Source organism: Desmodus rotundus, chromosome 6 (genome assembly GCF_022682495.2).
Source record: "Desmodus rotundus isolate HL8 chromosome 6, HLdesRot8A.1, whole genome shotgun sequence".
Lineage (NCBI taxonomy): Eukaryota > Metazoa > Chordata > Mammalia > Chiroptera > Phyllostomidae > Desmodus > Desmodus rotundus.
The window spans coordinates 116,474,274-116,491,636 of record NC_071392.1 but is presented as its reverse complement, the minus strand read 5'-3'; the positions used below and the strand labels follow the sequence as shown (position 1 = coordinate 116,491,636).

At 54.0% G+C, this 17,363-nt stretch overlaps 1 protein-coding gene across 3 annotated transcripts in view; it reads right to left on the bottom strand.

Moving 5' to 3' along the window:
* The window catches only part of SIRPA (signal regulatory protein alpha), a 44,160-nt gene that overhangs the window by 12,768 nt on the left and 14,029 nt on the right, over nt 1-17,363 (bottom strand). For all 3 annotated transcript variants that reach the window (XM_053926215.2, XM_053926213.2, XM_053926214.1), the window contains exons 3-6: nt 10,774-11,124; nt 4,586-4,903; nt 3,686-4,012; nt 1,741-1,851 (exon numbers count right to left, since the gene is read on the bottom strand). In XM_053926215.2, coding sequence (XP_053782190.1) covers nt 1,741-1,851; nt 3,686-4,012; nt 4,586-4,903; nt 10,774-11,124 — 1,107 coding nt within the window. The remainder of the gene's footprint in view (nt 1-1,740; nt 1,852-3,685; nt 4,013-4,585; nt 4,904-10,773; nt 11,125-17,363) is intronic.

The following is a 17,363-nucleotide window of genomic DNA, read 5'->3' as shown; positions in this document are numbered from 1 at the left end:
TAATCCCGCTGCGGAAGTCTGCAGTGAGAACGGTGCCCGACACATCAGAAGGGCTGAGTGCGGGCTGGCTGTCACTGTCCCTGGAGCCTGTGTTTGACAGCGGGGCTCTGCACACACGAAGACCCACCACTCAGGGGCTGGGTGGTCCACACCCAGGTCTGCAGCTCTCCAAGGCCCCACTCCCCCCCCCTGGAATGCCCGGCCGCTGATGCCTAAGCCCCCAGTAAGAGCTCACTGTGCTGGGAGTGACATGGTGCCCAGGGATGTGGCTGTGGACAAGGGGCGGGATTTCACTAATAGCTGCTGTGAACACTCCATCCAATGGGTTGGTGGTCACTCTTTGTGCGCAAGGAGCCCCCCCTGTGTGGGGCTCTCCAGGAACCTTAGGGAAGCCACTAGGAAGATCACTTGCAGAAGTTCTCCCAGATTCCAGAGACACGGGGCTTGAGTCTAACCCTCCTGGACGGGGAGCTGGAGGCCTGGCCAGCACTCATAGTTACATCCTTCCAGCCAGCCCAGGAGGGAGGAGAGCCCTGGGGGCAGAGGTGAGGAGGGGTGCAGAGGAGATGGGGGTGCTGATGCACGGCACGCCCCCTGGAGCCCAGCCTGGGGGTCGGCACAGACAGGCAGCCGAGGACAGCACCTCGCACTCTGCAGGCCGTGGAACGTGGTGGTTTACCACCAGCCTTTTTAAGGGAACTTAGTATAGAAGATGACAAAAAAGAAAATATCAGAGTTCTAATTTTATCTCGAGGGGTGCGTATGTGTCGGGCTGACACACGAAATGTATTTCTATCACTTGTAGTCAAATAAGTTTCAGACACACTGGCTTAAAATTGTTTCCTTCGAAAGTAGGAAAGAAAACTTGCATTTTCTGAGGCCTGCGAATGCGTCAGAGCTGTTATTTCCCACAAGCTTCTTTGGTTTTGTAACTATCCTTCGACACAGGCACGGCTATACCCATTTTACGGGTGAGGAAACTGAGGCCTGTGGGGGCCAAACTGATTGCTCAGAACGTGTAACCATGCTGGTTTGTCCAGCTCCAAAGTCAGAGGCCCTGCCACAGCAGGAACTACACAAATACACACCGCACACGCGCACACAGGGCACGACGTCCTGCATTTGAACTTGCACCCTCCTGCCACTGTGAGGGGAGCTTTCCAGGGAGGTGGCTCGTTTCTGGCCTCACATACAATGCTGACGACAGGAGCTAGCATTTACCAAGCACTCGCTGTGGGCCAGGTAGTGTCCTAACCTTTTCCATGTAGTCACCCGCTGTGTCCTCCCAACAGCAGGTGCAGGTGGGCGGTGGTAGGGTCCCTACCCCCTTCCGGCCTCCTGCCTAGGGGCTGGGCACGCAGCCCGGGCAGGTAAGCGGACAGCCAAAGTTTGCAGGGGTTCCTGGGAATATTATTTCCTCCCTGGGACCCTCTTGCCGCCCTGGCAGCTCCTTGTTTCCCACCTCGACAGTAGTCCCCTGAAGAGGTGAGGCCTGGGGCAGAGGTGGCCGTCTTGTACCCATGCAGGGAAGGCCCGGGAGGGATCCGCCCAGCTTGCAGCCTGGTGAAGCTGTCGAGCCAGCCAGAGCACTGCCACCTCTGGGCTTCTTCCTTATGACTGCCAGTAACCGGACATCCTCCCGGCCTGAGCTACGCAGAGCCCATAGCACTCCTGTGCCTCTGCCCCTAGAAAGGACAGCCTAGGGCGAACTGTTGGGGAGGAAGCAGGGAATCCACTCACCTTTCTTCTGTCGGATTCGCAGGAGGTAGAGGGCGGCAATCACCAGGGCCACCAGCAAGGCACACACCACTCCCACTGCGATGAAGATATTATTCAAGTTGGAACTATTATCTACGGACAAGACAGAATAGAGGCTTCATGCACACAGATTAGAAACAAAGAAAATCACAACCCAGCACCTCTGTTGACCACTAGACGGGTGTCACTGGCCACTAGACAGACTTGGCTGAATCTTCTTGGATGTTCTGAACCACCTGGGCATGTTCACGGTTCTGCACACACGTCCCCACGAGGGTGAACCGCGGTAGTGCACAACCACGCCGAGGTGCCAGGACGGAAACTGTTTGGCACTGAAGCCAGAGTGGAAACGGGGCTGCAGGATGTGGGCACGGACGTCACTCCCGAGGGACAGGAACACGCTCTGCCTCAGCTGAGTGGACCAGGGTGGCCACGTGGTGGTACGGGTCCATCCAGAACTCAAGAGTTACAACAGGGACAGTAAGGAGTGGCAGACATGCAGGTGACTAGTGGGCTCTGGAGACCTCTCGGGGACCATCTGCTGATTCGTGCCTGGGACCTGGGTGTAGGGGCTCTGACACCGGACACTTGAAATGAAGACAAGGCCTTGGCTGGCCCAGGGCCCACGGAGGGAATCCCACACTGGAGCACAGCGGGCCATCGGGGTCAGGGCCGAGCTGCAGGCTCCTGGGCTCAAGTCAGTGCCCCTAGTTGTGTGGCCCTGAGCAGGAACTTAGGCGTCCACACACGGGCTTCCTCCTGTGTCCCTGAGGCCAAGAATAATCTTCACTACATCGGATAGCTCGGAGGATAACTCCGTGACTGACCAAACCACCAACTCTCCATCCTTCCTAAAAGCATTACTTCCTGAGTGCCTACTGTGTGCTAGGCTGCGGCCAGGTTCTGAAGCTGCGTTGCCACAGTTCCTAGCAGCTGAGACTCAATACTAGGGTCACAAAGCTCCTCTCCTTCAGCACAGCCATGTGTAAGCAGAGAGGCCCCGAGAGAGGCGCTGACTTGTCCATGGTCACCAGCAGGTGTGTGACAGACCCAGAGGTTTACCCGCACATCGTGTCTCCTAGTGCAGTGCTCACCCTATGAAAGCCAGGCCTCAGTGACAACCAAGCGACACCTCAACAGGGTGACAGGACTTCTTTAAAGCTCCCTGTCCCCTTGAAGGATGCATGGAGGAAAGAAATGGCCTTCGTTCTAATCCATAATCCACTCCAAGGGTGTGCACTGGAGAAGGCACAGCCATGCTAACGACAGCTGACAACCTTCCACGGTGGCACCGAAATGCCAGCTAGGTGCTGCCATTTGAAGAAACAGAGGCACAGGACAACACACTGGAAGGGGCTGAGAAAGTGACACCTGGCACCCTGTACTCCCCCACGGGAGAGGCACGTTACCATATCTACGTGAGCATGCACTTTGTCCTAGGAACACGCTTTGGAAAATCGTCCTACAGGGACAGCTGCACATGTGACAGAATGTGCACAAGGACACTGATTGCAGCGGCGATCATACTTGGGGAAAAGCACACACACCCTGATGTCCCCGCCCATTCCCTGCAGCCAGGGAGACCAGGCAGAGGTGAGAGAGCACGAGGAGGGCGGGGCCAACATGGACGGTGAGCGCAGTGACTGCTGGGTGAAGAAAGGAAGAGACCTTAGAACAGGTTGGCTTCCCTCTGTCCCTCCCGCTTTCTTTAATGTATACTGATGTCAAAAGATCTATGAACACATGTACCGAACTCTTACCAGGGGTGACTATGGAGTATGGGGTTTGGGGGAGGGGAGCTCACTTCAAAATTCTACTTTCTGTCTGCAGACTTCTAGATTACTCTACAGTAAGCATGAATGAATACTTCTAACGTTAAAAATGATAAAATTTACATAGAGCGGGTCAGTTGGGGTGGAGGCCTCACCAGAGGGTCCATCTGTGCTCAGGTCCTTCCGGTGAGCAGAGGCCTCCAGGGTGAGGTTCCTGCTGACAGCCGGCTGCCCATCGTGCTGCACCAGACAGGTGAGCACCACGGCCTCCCTGCGGGCAGATGAATTCACCAGGAGCCAGCTCCCCCAGGTGAAGGTCCCATCCTTGTTCTCTGTGCGAGTTAAGGGTGTTCCTGTTCGGGACGTATTTCCGTTCTCCAACCAGGTCAGCTGTAGGTGCTGGGGGTAGAAGTTCTTCACCTGGCAGGTGACGTTCACCTGGTTCTCTGACTCAGCGTGTCTAACCTCCAAGGTGGGCGGAACTGAAACAGCACAGGGCAGAGGCTCTGACCTCGTGGACATACAGATCACAGAGGATTCCCATAACGTAGCTCCCCCACCACAGCAAGGGGGTCATTCAGGACAGTGCTAGGTAGGCAGCGGGTGCTCAGAACTCAGGGCTCGCTTTGCATGTGAATGAAGTCACTAAGCACAGCGCCCTGCACATAGTAGGTGCTCGAGAACTGGAAGCTGCTATCAGGGTAATAGGAATGAAATCACCAAGCACAGCTCTGGCATGCAGTTGGAACATAGTCACTGTAGCAAAATAAATGAGTACCCCAAGCACATAGGATCTTGGCTTATAGCAGGTGCTCAGGTATTGGAGTTGCCCTTGGTAAAGCAGATGAAACTACCAAGTACAGTGGTAGGTGTTCCCCTGGTGACTGCCATTAAACAGTGGGGAGTGACAGGCTCATCCAGGGCCTGGTGATGGGAAGGACTGTCAGGAATTAGATTTCAGGGAAATCAAACTCTGGAGCAAAGAGCAGAGGGTGGAGCAGGCTTGGAGGGTAGGAGCCAGGTGTGGGCCGGGGCTGGGTGTGAGGGGCATCTACCTCGGATGATCTCTGACAGGTTGGCAGTCTGACGAAGAGGGCCCCCCTTCAGGGTGACATGCTCCACCTGGCAGATGACCTGGGAGCGGACGTCCCCCCGGGCCAGCAGCACCGTGACTGTGCTCGAGACGCTGTAGGAAGGGCTGTCTCCCTCTGGGTCCACGGCGGTCTGGGAGGCTCGGAGCTCATTCCCATCTTTGAACCATCTCAGGATGACGTTCCTGGGGGAGAAGCCGTGGGACTCGCAGGTGAAGCGCACTGTCTGCCCAGGCGCGGCCCTCCCCGTGGGGCCTGACACCACGGGGGGAGAGGGTTGGGCTTTAAAAGGAGCATAATGAAAAATAAACATGATTATGACTATTACCCCTAATAAAAAACATGTGACACTGTCAAGAACCTTCTCATACATTGTTTTTCCCTCTAACAATGCTGGGGGGGGCGGGGGTGTGTCATTGTCCTCATCCTGCAGAGCAGGACACTGAGGTCCCCACAGGTGAACTCTGAGTGAGGGAGGGGCAGGACCCACAAGCAGCTCCAGGCCTGAGTTCAAAGTGCACCCTCTTTCCTCCCCAGGTGATCTCCCACCCGTCTGGGCTCAGGAACAGCAGTACTGAGCGCTCTCCCTCTTCCTGTTAACTCTCCTGTCTGGCCACCCCCAACACCTTCCCACCCTCACAGCAAGTGTTCACAGAGTAAATGCAGGGGAAGCCGTGGGGGGCGGGACCCCATGAAGTGGAACCAGGCTGGCAGCCCAGGACAGGTGCGGCCGGGGCACATCCCCGTCCCGTCTGTGAGATGGGACAGCAGGCACTTCTCCTTCCCGGGCTGCAGGGAGGGGTCGATCAGGCAACGGGAGATGTTTTGCTTTGAGTAAAACAGAAGATGCTTCACAAAAATAAACAGACACAAATCTGTCTTGAACCTGGACTTAGTTTACACCCAGAGCTCTCCCTTCAGGTGTTTATGAGTCTACTCCATGGCTTTCATCCTGTCCACCCACATTCCAGCAGGGGCGGGTCTGTGCCCACCCCTGAGTTTCAAAGGGAGGGGGTGATGGGGTGTTTTTCCGAATTTGGGGTCTTCTCAGTTTTGTGCTGAAAATGAAGTTCACTGAGGGCTGAGAAAGCCAAATGTGAATACTTTTATTTATTTATTTATCTATCTGTCTATTTATTTTTTGGTCAGTAAAGTTACATAGGTGTCAGCTGTACAATTCTGTAACACACCATCTGTATGTTGTGTTGCGTGTTCACCATCTCAGGTAGAGACTCCTTCCATCACCATTTGTCCCCCCGTGTCCCCCTTCCCCTTCCCTCTGGTCATCACCACACTGCTGTCTGTGTCTATGAGGGTGTTTGCTTTTTCTTCGTCCCTTCACCTTTCACCCAGCCCCACAACCCGCTCCCTTCTGACTCATTTTCTTAATCATTAGTCAAGTAGAAGAAACAGACACAGGCCCACAAAGCAGGCAGGACTCCTTCCGTGTCCTGAAAGCATCCACACATCACGGAATCCAAAGCGAGAGCAGTATCTTCCTGTGGGAAGATTCTGTAGGGTGTCTTGAAATTGGTAATATTGCCCAACACTATCTGTAACTGTGGGCAGACGGCAAATATTAACACGTGTTTGCATCTGTAAATATCTAACTTGCATCATAAAATTCATCAAACGTTTTGAGGACATTGTTAAGGAGGTGTCACTTGAATAAGTCAAGTCATACAAACCCTAGCAGCCTGGACGTCACCACGGGGATGGATGCTGGGATCAGTCACTATTGATCCAGAGCCTCTGGGGCTCCTGTGATGGGCTGATGCCTCTGTGCCCCTCTGCTGCTCACCTTCCCACCGCCCTGCAGGCCGGCCCTGGTGGACTCACTTATGGGAGGAGGGTGGGAGCAGAACCGGCTGGCCAAAGTCACACAGGGAGCACAGGGCAGGGCTCATCTCTCTGCACTCAGGTTAATTCTAGCATCTCTGTTCTTTATCTTTGAATCTCAGCGTCTGTTTCTGTACAAAGTGGATCAAAACGCCACCCTGGTAGGAGGCGAGAGGATGAATGTAAAACACAGAGCCTGGCACATAGTAGGTGCTTAATAAATAACACCCATGACTGTTGGCATAAGGCCTTGTCTTTCTAGTTCTGGAAACACCTGTTCTTTAGGCAGGAAGAAGGAAAAATAAACGCATAGTGGAAACACTAAGAAAAGTCTCCAATCCTGCTCCCCACAGCGACCGTGCAAAACCCAGATGAAGAAAGCAGAGAAACACCAAATTATGGTTCTCTCCCTAAAAAAAAAAAAAAAAAAAAAAAAATCCCTTCAGGAAACAGGTTTGATGAACTGACTTTCAAAACACAAGGGAGATCTGAGGCGTTTCCCTGCAGATCAGCTCTTTGCAGAAGCTGGAAGAGTTTTGAAAAAGGAGATTCAGCAGTGACATGCAGGTGTGTTGGGGCAGGAAGGGCTCTCAGGTTCGGTATGTGTGGGGACTCCAGAGCCTGTTCAGACACACAGGTTTGAAGATGGGAAGGCATCCCCAGCAATGGAGCTCGGATCTCACAGGGTGTCCGGGCTGTGAGTCCTCAGGGCTGGAGAGAGCAGGGTGCCACTCTCAGCCCTGGCCTGCTCCGTGGGAGGGTGTCCCTGCCCCTCCACTCAGGCTCATTTTCTTAGGCCTCTGATGAGCTGTCTCTGGCACATGAGATTCCGAAGCACCCGCACCACCCAAATGTGTTGTTCTCACAGCCCCAGCAGCCAGGGGAGCCACCTTTGTCAGGGGAAAGAATACGAGGTTTCATCTGTGGCCTCAGAGAACATACAGCTCAGGGCTCTCTGCCCTGGCTCTGCAGTAGCAGCCTCTGGATAGTTAAAAAATTCAGCTGCCAGGTCCACACCTGAGCAATTAAATCAATTCCTAGGATAGAGCCAGTGATTCCAGTGACAGCCAAGGTTGAGAGGCACCGAACCCTACCTCCAACCCCATTACACTGAGACTTGGGAAGGAAAGTGGCCTGTGAGGTCCTATGGATTCAACCGGTCATAGCCCACACTCATCGAACATTTACTGCGTGTCAGGCACTGCTCTGAGCACTTCCATGTGCTCTCTCCTCAGTCCTGGGAGCTGCTCTGTGAGGTCGGTGCTGTCCTTGACAGGTGAGGACACCAGGCACAGTGTGGGGAGTGATGTGTCAGACATCATGGGCCAAGATGTGGCAGAGCTGGGATGTGGGCCCAGGCAGGGGGCTCGGCCCACTGGGCGCTGATACTCAGTGCCACCCTGACCCGCCGACTGGGGACTTTCTAGACGTCCCCTCCTGTCCTCACAGATGGGAGCTGGGATTATCGCCCCTGCACAGATGGGGACACTGAGGACCCCAGGGAAACTAAGACTTGCCCAAGAGCACCCAGCGGTGGATGCTGCCATCGCTCACCGACGGTCTGCCCTCTCACCAGGCTCACTGTAGCCTCAGTCCTTCCTGCAGAGGGTGGTGACAGCGTCCACTGTCTGCGGGTAAGGACACCGAGGCCCAGCCAGAGAAAGTGGGCCACACCGTGAAATATCACCCAATTTGGGGAGCAACTCTCTGCTGGGAGATTCAGACAGAGCACCTCAAATCCTTCCACTCTCCTAAACGAGCCCCTGGTTATCACTATCTTACTTATGGGAAAACTGAGGTTGAGAGAAAGGAAGGGACTGTCTCCTCATTTCCTGCTGTGTCCCAGGAAACTTCCTGTGAACCACAAGCTTAGTGTCTACCTACAGAGCGGGCACCCCACCTGCAGGACCCGACACTGACCCCTCTCCTGTTCCCTCTGTGATTCTTGACTTCAAGCAATTATAGAGAGGAGTCACCTCCAAGTGCCCAGGCCTGGGGACCTTGTATCAGTAAACGGAAGACGTGGGCTCCTGACAGCTGGGTCTAGAATATGAACTCTTGCTCACCTGGGCCCAGTACCCCCTAGGAAACGCCTCCCCCTCCTCATCCTCAGTCTGCAGATCCCAGGTTGCTGTGTGTGGTGTTGCTGGGGCTGCAGTGGCCCCTCTCTGCTCTGTCCAGGCCTCTGTCCCCAGGCCGCTCCTGCAGGTGCTCAGTGAAGGACAAACGCCACAACCAGGGAGGGGAAAGCGTCCCGAATGCCTCTATGTGCTGAGCCCCGTCATGCAGGAGCAGGGTCAGCGCATTGTGGGACATTTGAGTGTCTGTCTTATCTGGGTGTAAAACTACTTCCACACCCCCCACAAAGGACTTCCTTTTTAATGCCTACTGCTAAGGAACAGGACAATACAAAATTTTAAAGGAGAGGGTTGGAGCTTTTTCCACACTTTGACAAGCACATGCGGGGTGTTGCTGAGAGTAGGGGCTGCTTGGAGTTCAAATCTTGCCTCCTCATCCTGCTCAGGTCAGGTCACTCTGTGAGCCTCAGTGTCCTCATCTGCCAAAGGAGCCACAGATGGCCCCTCCGTCACAGCACTGGTTCTAAAGTAAATGCCATGAGGAAGGGAAGGCACCCAAAACGCTGCTGCTCCCGCCCCCTCTCGCCTCCCTGCCTTCTCACCCAGGGCGTCCTCTGGGCAGGCAGCTTGGGGAAGAGGAACAAGGACTCTACCAGGAGGCAGCAGACCTGAGATGGAGCCACTTACTATCGGTGATGGCCCAGACAAGGGGCACACCATTGGGAACTACTGTAATATCAGGAAATGCGGGATAAAGCCTCCTTCCCTGCCTACGTCCAGGGGTCGTGGGGAGACTCCATTGCTACCAGATCAAAGAAGGAAATTTGGCAATGTCCACACAAATTAAAATGCACATACTCGCTGGCCTGGCAATGCCACTTGAGCAGAGTGACACATGGACAAGGTTAGCCCCTGCGTCATTGTTTTAATAGCCCAAGATCAGGACCAACTTATATCCATCCACAGACTGTCAGTGAATGATGCCATCTCCATACGCTGGAGGGCGAGGCAGCAGTGGAAGAAGGGACAGCTGTAGGTGCTGATGGGGATGCTCCATTTGGGGGGATGAGGCTGAAGGTAGAAGAAGTTTCCAATCACTTCATGCCTCAACATCTGAATGTGACAGGCATCTGAATCTTGAGAAACCAATGAAATGCTGAGAAATGCTGGCTGTGTATTCAACGGTTTGTTCTAATGAGTTTTTATTGGGTGCTTACATGCACCAGGCTCTTTGACGGAAAGAGTAACCACAATCAGGGCAAGAGGGTAAGAAGTAGCTGGCCTGGAATTAGATGGGGTTCTGGAATGATCCCCTCAGTTACTGGCCATGAGACTGTGGGCAAGGCCCCTGTCACCTGTTGGCCTCAGGCTCCCACCTGTGCACGGGGGGTTGGGCTGGATGGTCTAAAGGTCCTTTGTGGGCTGACATGCCAGGGTTCAGGATCTTGGGCCTCTGGAAGAAAACCCTAAGTAAGCATTTTTTGCTGCCATAATAGGGTGACCCTGAAGGCACCCACATGAGAAGCCTCTTCCCAGGGTGAGGGACAGTGTGAGAAAACTGTGCTCAGAGCCTAAGTGACAGTGTGACCAGGTCCCTGAAATAAAGGGGGTTTATCAGACAGACCCACGGTAAGCGCCCACCTATGGCACCTCCTCCCAGCAGGACTGTCAGAGTAAACAGGGGGTCTGTGCCCCTTAGGAATGTCTCCCATGTGATGCTTCTGAGGAGGAAATAAAGCAACACGTACCCCTCCCTGCCCTGCATGGATCTCTCCCAACTGCAGGGAAGAGAACGAAGATTCGTGGGAGAGGAGCTCCCAAGGCACCCAGAGCAGAGCGCAGCTCCCAGCAGGTGTCAGTGAGTGTCAGGGAGGGGGACTCGGCCACACTGAGGGGAGGGCTCTCTGGAGGCAGAGGTGGGGTCTGATCTCGTGATGGGCAAGTCACTCAGACCTTCAGTTCCCTCTTGCCTAGAAAAGGGGCTGGATGGGATTGGAGAAGGCATGGTTTGGGGAGCCAGGCAGATGAGGGTTCCAGATTTTTCCCACCATTTAACAGCCATGGGGCCTGAGCCTCAATTTCCCTGACCTGCAGAAGGGGTGAAATTACACCAGGAATTAGACCCTGACTCTAAGCGCCCACAGCCACACCTGATTCCTAGCTGCTGCTCAAAGAATGAACATTGTCACCAATATTGTCACACAGCAGGGACGAAGGGTCCCGCACTGTACTCACCGCTCACGGTGAGCCGAGTGCCGGCTCCAGACTTGAGCTCCGTGTCGGGGCTTCCTCTGCGGAACTTCACACAGTAGTAGGTACCAGTGTCTGCTGGGGTGATGTCACTGATGCGGATGGAAAAGTCCGTGTTGTTTCTCTTTGTGTTGTCTGTAACAGGTGTTACTCGGGGGAAGTGGCCTCCTTTTTGACTGTAGATTAACTCCCGGTCTGTCCCTGTCCCCCTGAACCACATGAGAGGCCCCACAGGGAGCAGGGAGGTCGCGGTGCAGCTCAGAGTGGCCGTCTCTCCTGCTGCCACTGCCACTGACTTGTCAAGCTGAATCACCTGCAGCTCCTCACCGGCCCCTCCTGGAGGGAAACACAGAACAGGGATTATTTTCATCCATACCTGACTGTGCAGGTTTTGTCAATGTTTTTTAAAAACAGCTTTCATGACTGAGTGCACACCCTGAGCGGGCCTTGAGCTCAGCACACAGCATGTGTCATACATGTAACCCTCACAACACACCTGTAATGTGGGACCCTAGTACAAACGGTGGAACTGAAGCACAGAAGTTAAGCGATGGGGCAGAGAGTGGGTCTGAGCTCCTGAGCCCTCTCTGGAAGTGTCATGTCTGAGCTGGGCTCTGAATTCGAATCTGCACTCAGCAGGAAGAAAGGGGCAGTGTTCCAACAGAAGGAACAGCATGGAAAAGGGCTCAGAGGTGGGCGGCAGCGTGTGTGTGTGAGGGGCTCTCTAGGGGGTTTCGACTCGGTTTCGGGCCTGGCCTGGAAAGCCGACCCCACCAAGGAAGCCAGACTCAGCAGCTGGGGCTCCTGCAGGCTGTGAAGTAGTGAAGTAGGAGGACTTGGGTTTGGCTCAGTGTGACCTTGGCCATCACTGGGGTCACCGAGAGAATCCAGTGGGGACTCTGGTGAGTGCACTTGATACTGCCAAGTGCCACGTGAATGTGAGTGCTGCCCTTAGGTGGGCAGGTCCCTTCACTGTCCCCTCTGCCTTGCTGTCCCTCATCTGTCAGTTAGATGACCTAATCTCGATGGATCTCTGGTAGGACCAACCAACAAGCCTGGGCCAGGACAGTGTCAAAAGGAAGCATCTGGTCTTTGAAGACACTTGACCTGGTTTGAAATCTGGCTCACCTTTTACTTACATGTAACCTAGGTTCCCCACTGGTTTTGGGTCTTCGTTTCCTTATCTACAAAATGGGTAGACACCCCCTAGTCCTCTGTTTTGGTCACTGAGCACCAAGCTGGGTGCAGGAGAAGGTGCTGTTATTATACAATGAATAAATGAGGGAGGGTCTGTTTCTGAAACTTCACACCCACCAACCCTCGCTGACGCTGATGCTCCTGCAGGCCAGGCCATGCTGGGACCTGGGGACACACAGGAGAGGGACCTGGTCGGGCCTCAAAGCTTCTAGACTGAGCAGCTGGAAGGAGTCCTAGAGGTCGGTGGTAAGGAGGGGCATGAGCCCCAAACTGGAGACAACTGGGCAGTGAAACAGCCTCTGGGCAGAGGAGATGGGGGAGGGGAGGGAGGACACAGGAGGAGGAGGCGGGGGCAGGTACGGTGCTGTGAGATGGCTGCAGGCGCTCAGAGCTAGTCACAGCCAGGGCCTTGATTGTGAAGAAGGTGGGGGGTGGGGGGAAAGGACAGATCATAAAGACCTTGGGGGGGGGGAAGAGAGTTCTCTCTCTCTTTCTCCAGAGATAGGCAGAGGGAGAGAGAATGAGGGAGACAGTGGGGAGAGGAGAGAATAAGAAAGATGGAGACATGAAGAAGTGGGAGCCTGTTACAGGTGCAGAAAGGCCACCTGGTCTCCGCCTGGGAGCTCCCTCACCCACAATGTGACACTGTCCTGTCCTGACCTAGGCCACCATTGCCTTGTACATCAGACAGGGCTGCAGCTGATGCCCCGAGCAGCCCGCTCAGGCAGGAGGGAGACCTTGTGCGTTCACCACCAGCCAGTGGCCTGGCACCACCCCACCGGCAGAGGCAGGGCATCCGAGGGAAGACAGGCCATGGACTCCATCTGCCCTCAAGCCCAGGGCCTCAGGGCAGACCTCTCATTCCCCCTGCCTGTTGTCCCAGCCTTAACCCCCAGGACAGGGATTGTCCCTTTCTCGTGGAAGGTGAGCAATGACTCAGATTGGCAGCCTGAGGGCAGCCAGGCATCCAGAGTGCAGGGAACAAACCAGAGTCCACAGAGGACAGAGGCTCACACAGCCCGTGGCCAGGTATGTGAGAGGCATCCAGAGGAGGCTGACAGGAGCCGGCAGTGACCCTGAGACATCCGGGCCAGCACCAGCAACGCCAACAGCTTCCAGCCAGGAGCACTCCCAGTGGGTCTGCATTCCAGCGTGGAGACTGGACGGACTGGAAATGTCCCTGGAGGCAGCACAGGCCAGCCCAGCGGGCCTGGGGAGAGCAGAGTTCCCCCTTAGCCAGCTCGGCACCTGCCCTCCCTGGGCCTCCACCTCCATACAGTGGCCATCTGCCGCCACCCCCCCAATAGTCAGGAGGACCATGACAGAGTTGGACATGGGCGCCTGCTGCATGGATGCTGGTCAAATTTTAGTTTTTGCTCCCACTACAATCACAGATACATGATTTGTATCCTTGATTTTCTCTGGATTGTCATGGCCCCCAAGCAAGATGTAGGGTCCACGAGGACTCTTTCCAACCCTGTCTGCAGGTGTCCAACACACACCAGGCCCTCAGTAACACGCTGAATGTGCCCATGAACACATGAGGGAAGGAGGGCTCTTACTTGCTCCTGGGCAAGTCCCCTCTGTGAGCCTCTTTCCTTGTCTATTAACGGAGCTGCGACTGGTGAGTCTGGGGCCTGGGACTGCGCCTGGCCCACAGACGATGCGTGTAATGTGTGGCAGTTATTATTATCTTTATCAATAATGCCACGTGGGGTTGTGAGTCAGCAGTTGTGAGGAGAGCGGTGTGAGCAGGCGAGGAGGCTGCAGAGCCAGCCGTGCGGCGTGTGAGTTGGACTATTCCTGTGGTGCCGCCGCCGAGGCCTGCAGTCACACCGGGGCAGGTGGCAGGAGACTGGAGCTGTGCAGGGCTGCCCCCGCCCCTCTTTAAGTTCTCTCCACCAACCGCAGCCAGATTTAGGTGGCTTAATTAATTAGCTAGTGTTTATACAGCGTTTGAAGAATTTTAAAAGTGTGACATAAGTGCCAAATATTATTTTAATCTGTGCATGTGTGTGTTTTTTTGCAGCAGAGTTTTTTTTTCCTGCTTGCTTGTTTTTCTTTTTCTCTGCAGGTTCTGTTCTGGGTACCAGGCTTGTTAAAACTCACTCCTGCAGTTCTGGGCCCGGGCTCATCATGCTGGCGTCGCTGACAAAGCCACTTCCTGCTCTCTCCTGCCCTCCTGGCAGAGGGAGCCACGGTCCAGGGGCCTGAACCCCACCGTCCAGGGGCCTGAACCGTCCGCCTCTGCCTCTGGGAGAAGGGCGGCTGGGCGGGCCTTGTCACACGCTGCCGGTGGGAGTGGAAACTGGAGCCTCCTTTCAGGAAAGCAGTTTGGCAGGAGGTACCAAAGGGGTGAGAGCTCTCTGGAGTGGGGTTCCTGTGTAACGATCTTGAAAAAACCCAAATGGTCAATGATAGGGAACGGTCAGGTGAATTGTGGTCTGTCCCCTAGGTTGGAATTACTGGTGCCGAGAAAGGCGATCGTAATGAAAACTGTGGTAACCGGGACAGTTCGGCATGACGTAATTTTAAATGAGGTTGTGACTGTGCAGATAAAACCTGTTCATTGCAAAGCATTTAGAGAAAAAAGTATAAAAACAAAATAATGAGAGAAAACAGAGTAAGATCTCATAGAATACCATCAAAGACAACGGAGATCAACATTTAGATGCAGTTAAAATATGAGTGAATTACAACCATGTAAAGTTGTACTCAGATAACTAAGGCTATGCACAGACATTTTGCTCCATTCATTCAGTTCTGATAAAAATAAAAAGTTGGAAACATCCTAACGTCCAAGAAAAAGAGACCAGCTGATACTGTGATGTTGAACCCACTCGAGGACTGAGTCCACAGCCCCGAAAATGACGGTGTGGGGTTACAGTCATCGACAGAGACTTGTTAGGGACTCACTCCTGCTTTCTCAGTGGCACTCTCGGTGTGATCCCGGACTTCTAACTTTGACAAAAGAGATATATGATACTAAAGACTAGCGGTGATTAACTGTGAGTAGGAGATATACAAGGGATTTCGTTTTATGCTTTGTGTTTGCATTACTTACGCGATAAAAAGAAGAGAAAACTATGCTTTCAGTGTGCTCGTGACCTCGTAAAGCAAAATAAATAGAAATAAACAGCTGCCAGGTATTAGACAAACCATAAAACACAAGCCTCTTTGGATCACGAATCTAAAGCTGATGCGTTTTCTTTTTTTTCCTTCTATTTTGGGGAGTCTTCCGATTTTCTAAACTGAGTGAACATTAAAGAGTATTTACAGTAATACTGTAATCTTGTAATGAGAAAAATCCATACACCTGGTATGTATGTTACATACATACATGGGGCAAAGGTCGGGTTACAGTTGTATGTGAAACAGAGTTTGCTTCTTGCATTATTATTCATCAATTGCTGCATTATTTTCCATCCAAACAACTGTAAACCTCCTTTTGCCCACGCTGTTCGTGTTTATTGTTTGAATGACCCTCCCTTCCCAGAAGTCTGTCTGCCCACTGCTGTTTCCGCAGCCCCTGACCCAGTGCTTGGCACCGAGGGGATGCTCAGTGAGCATTTGCAGGCTGACTGACCGACGGACTGTCCAGAGGGTGGACCCCATCATGCAGAGGGGTGTGACACCTGGGATATAGGACCGAGGGGGGCACACTTTCTTTTTACTCTGCGGTAAATCATATCGAAGACTCTCGCTCTCTCTCCCCCCCCCTCCCCCTCTCTCTCCCTCTCTTTCTCTCCCCCCACTCCCCCTCTCTCGCAGTGAATATTTACTGCTTTGGGAAAAAATTGAAGTAATGAAATAAAACCTGTGAGGAAGTTTTCTGAAGAAAGGAGTCAGCACCGTGGGTGGTACCGCCCCGTGTATTTGCTGTTAGAGGCGCTCGGTGTCCACGGGCCGCGGGTGCCCACAGCACAGAGGTGGCCAGTGATGAATTAGTGGAGTCTGCTGTGTGCCAGGCCCTGAGCTAAGCAAGGGCTGTGGAGCGCTCTGTCCTTGGCCTCGTGGAGCTTGCTCACGAGCAGAGAACATAGACTTTAAAGAAATAGATCGAGTGATTGTATTTGGGATGAACCCCGACCCCTTAGACAAGTGACCTCTGCTGGCATCTCCGACCCCACCCCAGTGACCTGTGGCTCCCACCGCCCCAGTCTCCTCCGCCTTCCACAGCCAGGCCGAGGACGTGCGAGAGATGAGGTGAGGTGGGGGCTCAGAATGGACCACTAAGCTTGGAGATATATATATACCTATCTCTACATATGTATAGATAGATATATCTATATACACACACACACACGTTTTGTGTTCATATGTGGCTTTCAACATTAAGAAAAAATGAAAACAATTTTCATTACAAGTGAAAAAATAAGCATGGATGCTTTTCCAACGGGAAAAACAAATCAGCTTAGACCCTAAACTTGCTGGAGAGAAAACAGGGCCACCATGGTCCCTGGGTGTGATTCCTGCAGAAGCCCACCTCACCGGGGCACAGAGGACAAAGCCGAAACAAGAGCCAGCATTGCCCAGACCAGCACTCACTGCCACTTGCGCGGGAGCCTGCCCATCACCCCCAAGCAGGGGCCTTGGCGACCGGGTGGAGGCCGCCCACCAGGTTTCCACAAACAAGGAGGCCAGGGACCAGGGGCAGGGTATGGCTGGAGCTCTGGCCGTGCCTGGGACTCGGCATCCCAGGATGGCCTGAATGACACCCCAGCCCGCACAGCAGGGGTAGCCGACACCCCCTTCCCTGACTACAGTCACGAGCTCGCTGGCCATCCCGGGGGCAGAGGCTGCTGGTTCGTCGGCCCATGAGCACAGCAGCACCTCCGCAGGGGCCGCCTTTGGCGACTTCTGGGTTCTGATCTGATGGCCGCGTGTGAGTGTGCGGTGCAGGTGTGTCAATGAGAGTATGCACAGAGGAATGAGCGCAGCTGAGGGAGTGTGTGCACATGCGCCTGAGGGGGCCGAGTGCAAGCATTCACACAGGCATGCATGGGTGGAGCCGGGGGCGTGTACACAGGTGAGTGTGTGCACAAGATGATGCACATGTGCAGAAATGTGCAACAGTGAGATCACAGTGTGTCTGAATGGGGGTCAGCGAACAGGGGCACAAGGGGTGTGAACTGTGTGCACAACTCTCTGAATCCCAGGTGGCCTGAGTGTGTGTGAGCATGAGCAGGTGTGTCTGGGAAGGTGTGAGCAGATGTCTGGGAAGGTGTGAGCACGGCAGTGCATGTGGATGCACCTGCAGAGAGGGGAGAGACAGGCATGTGAGTGGGATGTGTGCATGAGTGTGTGTGTGGCGGGTGTGGGCACCGAGAGGCCTGCGTGTGATGGGAGTGGTGTACACGCGAGTGTGATGTGAGAGG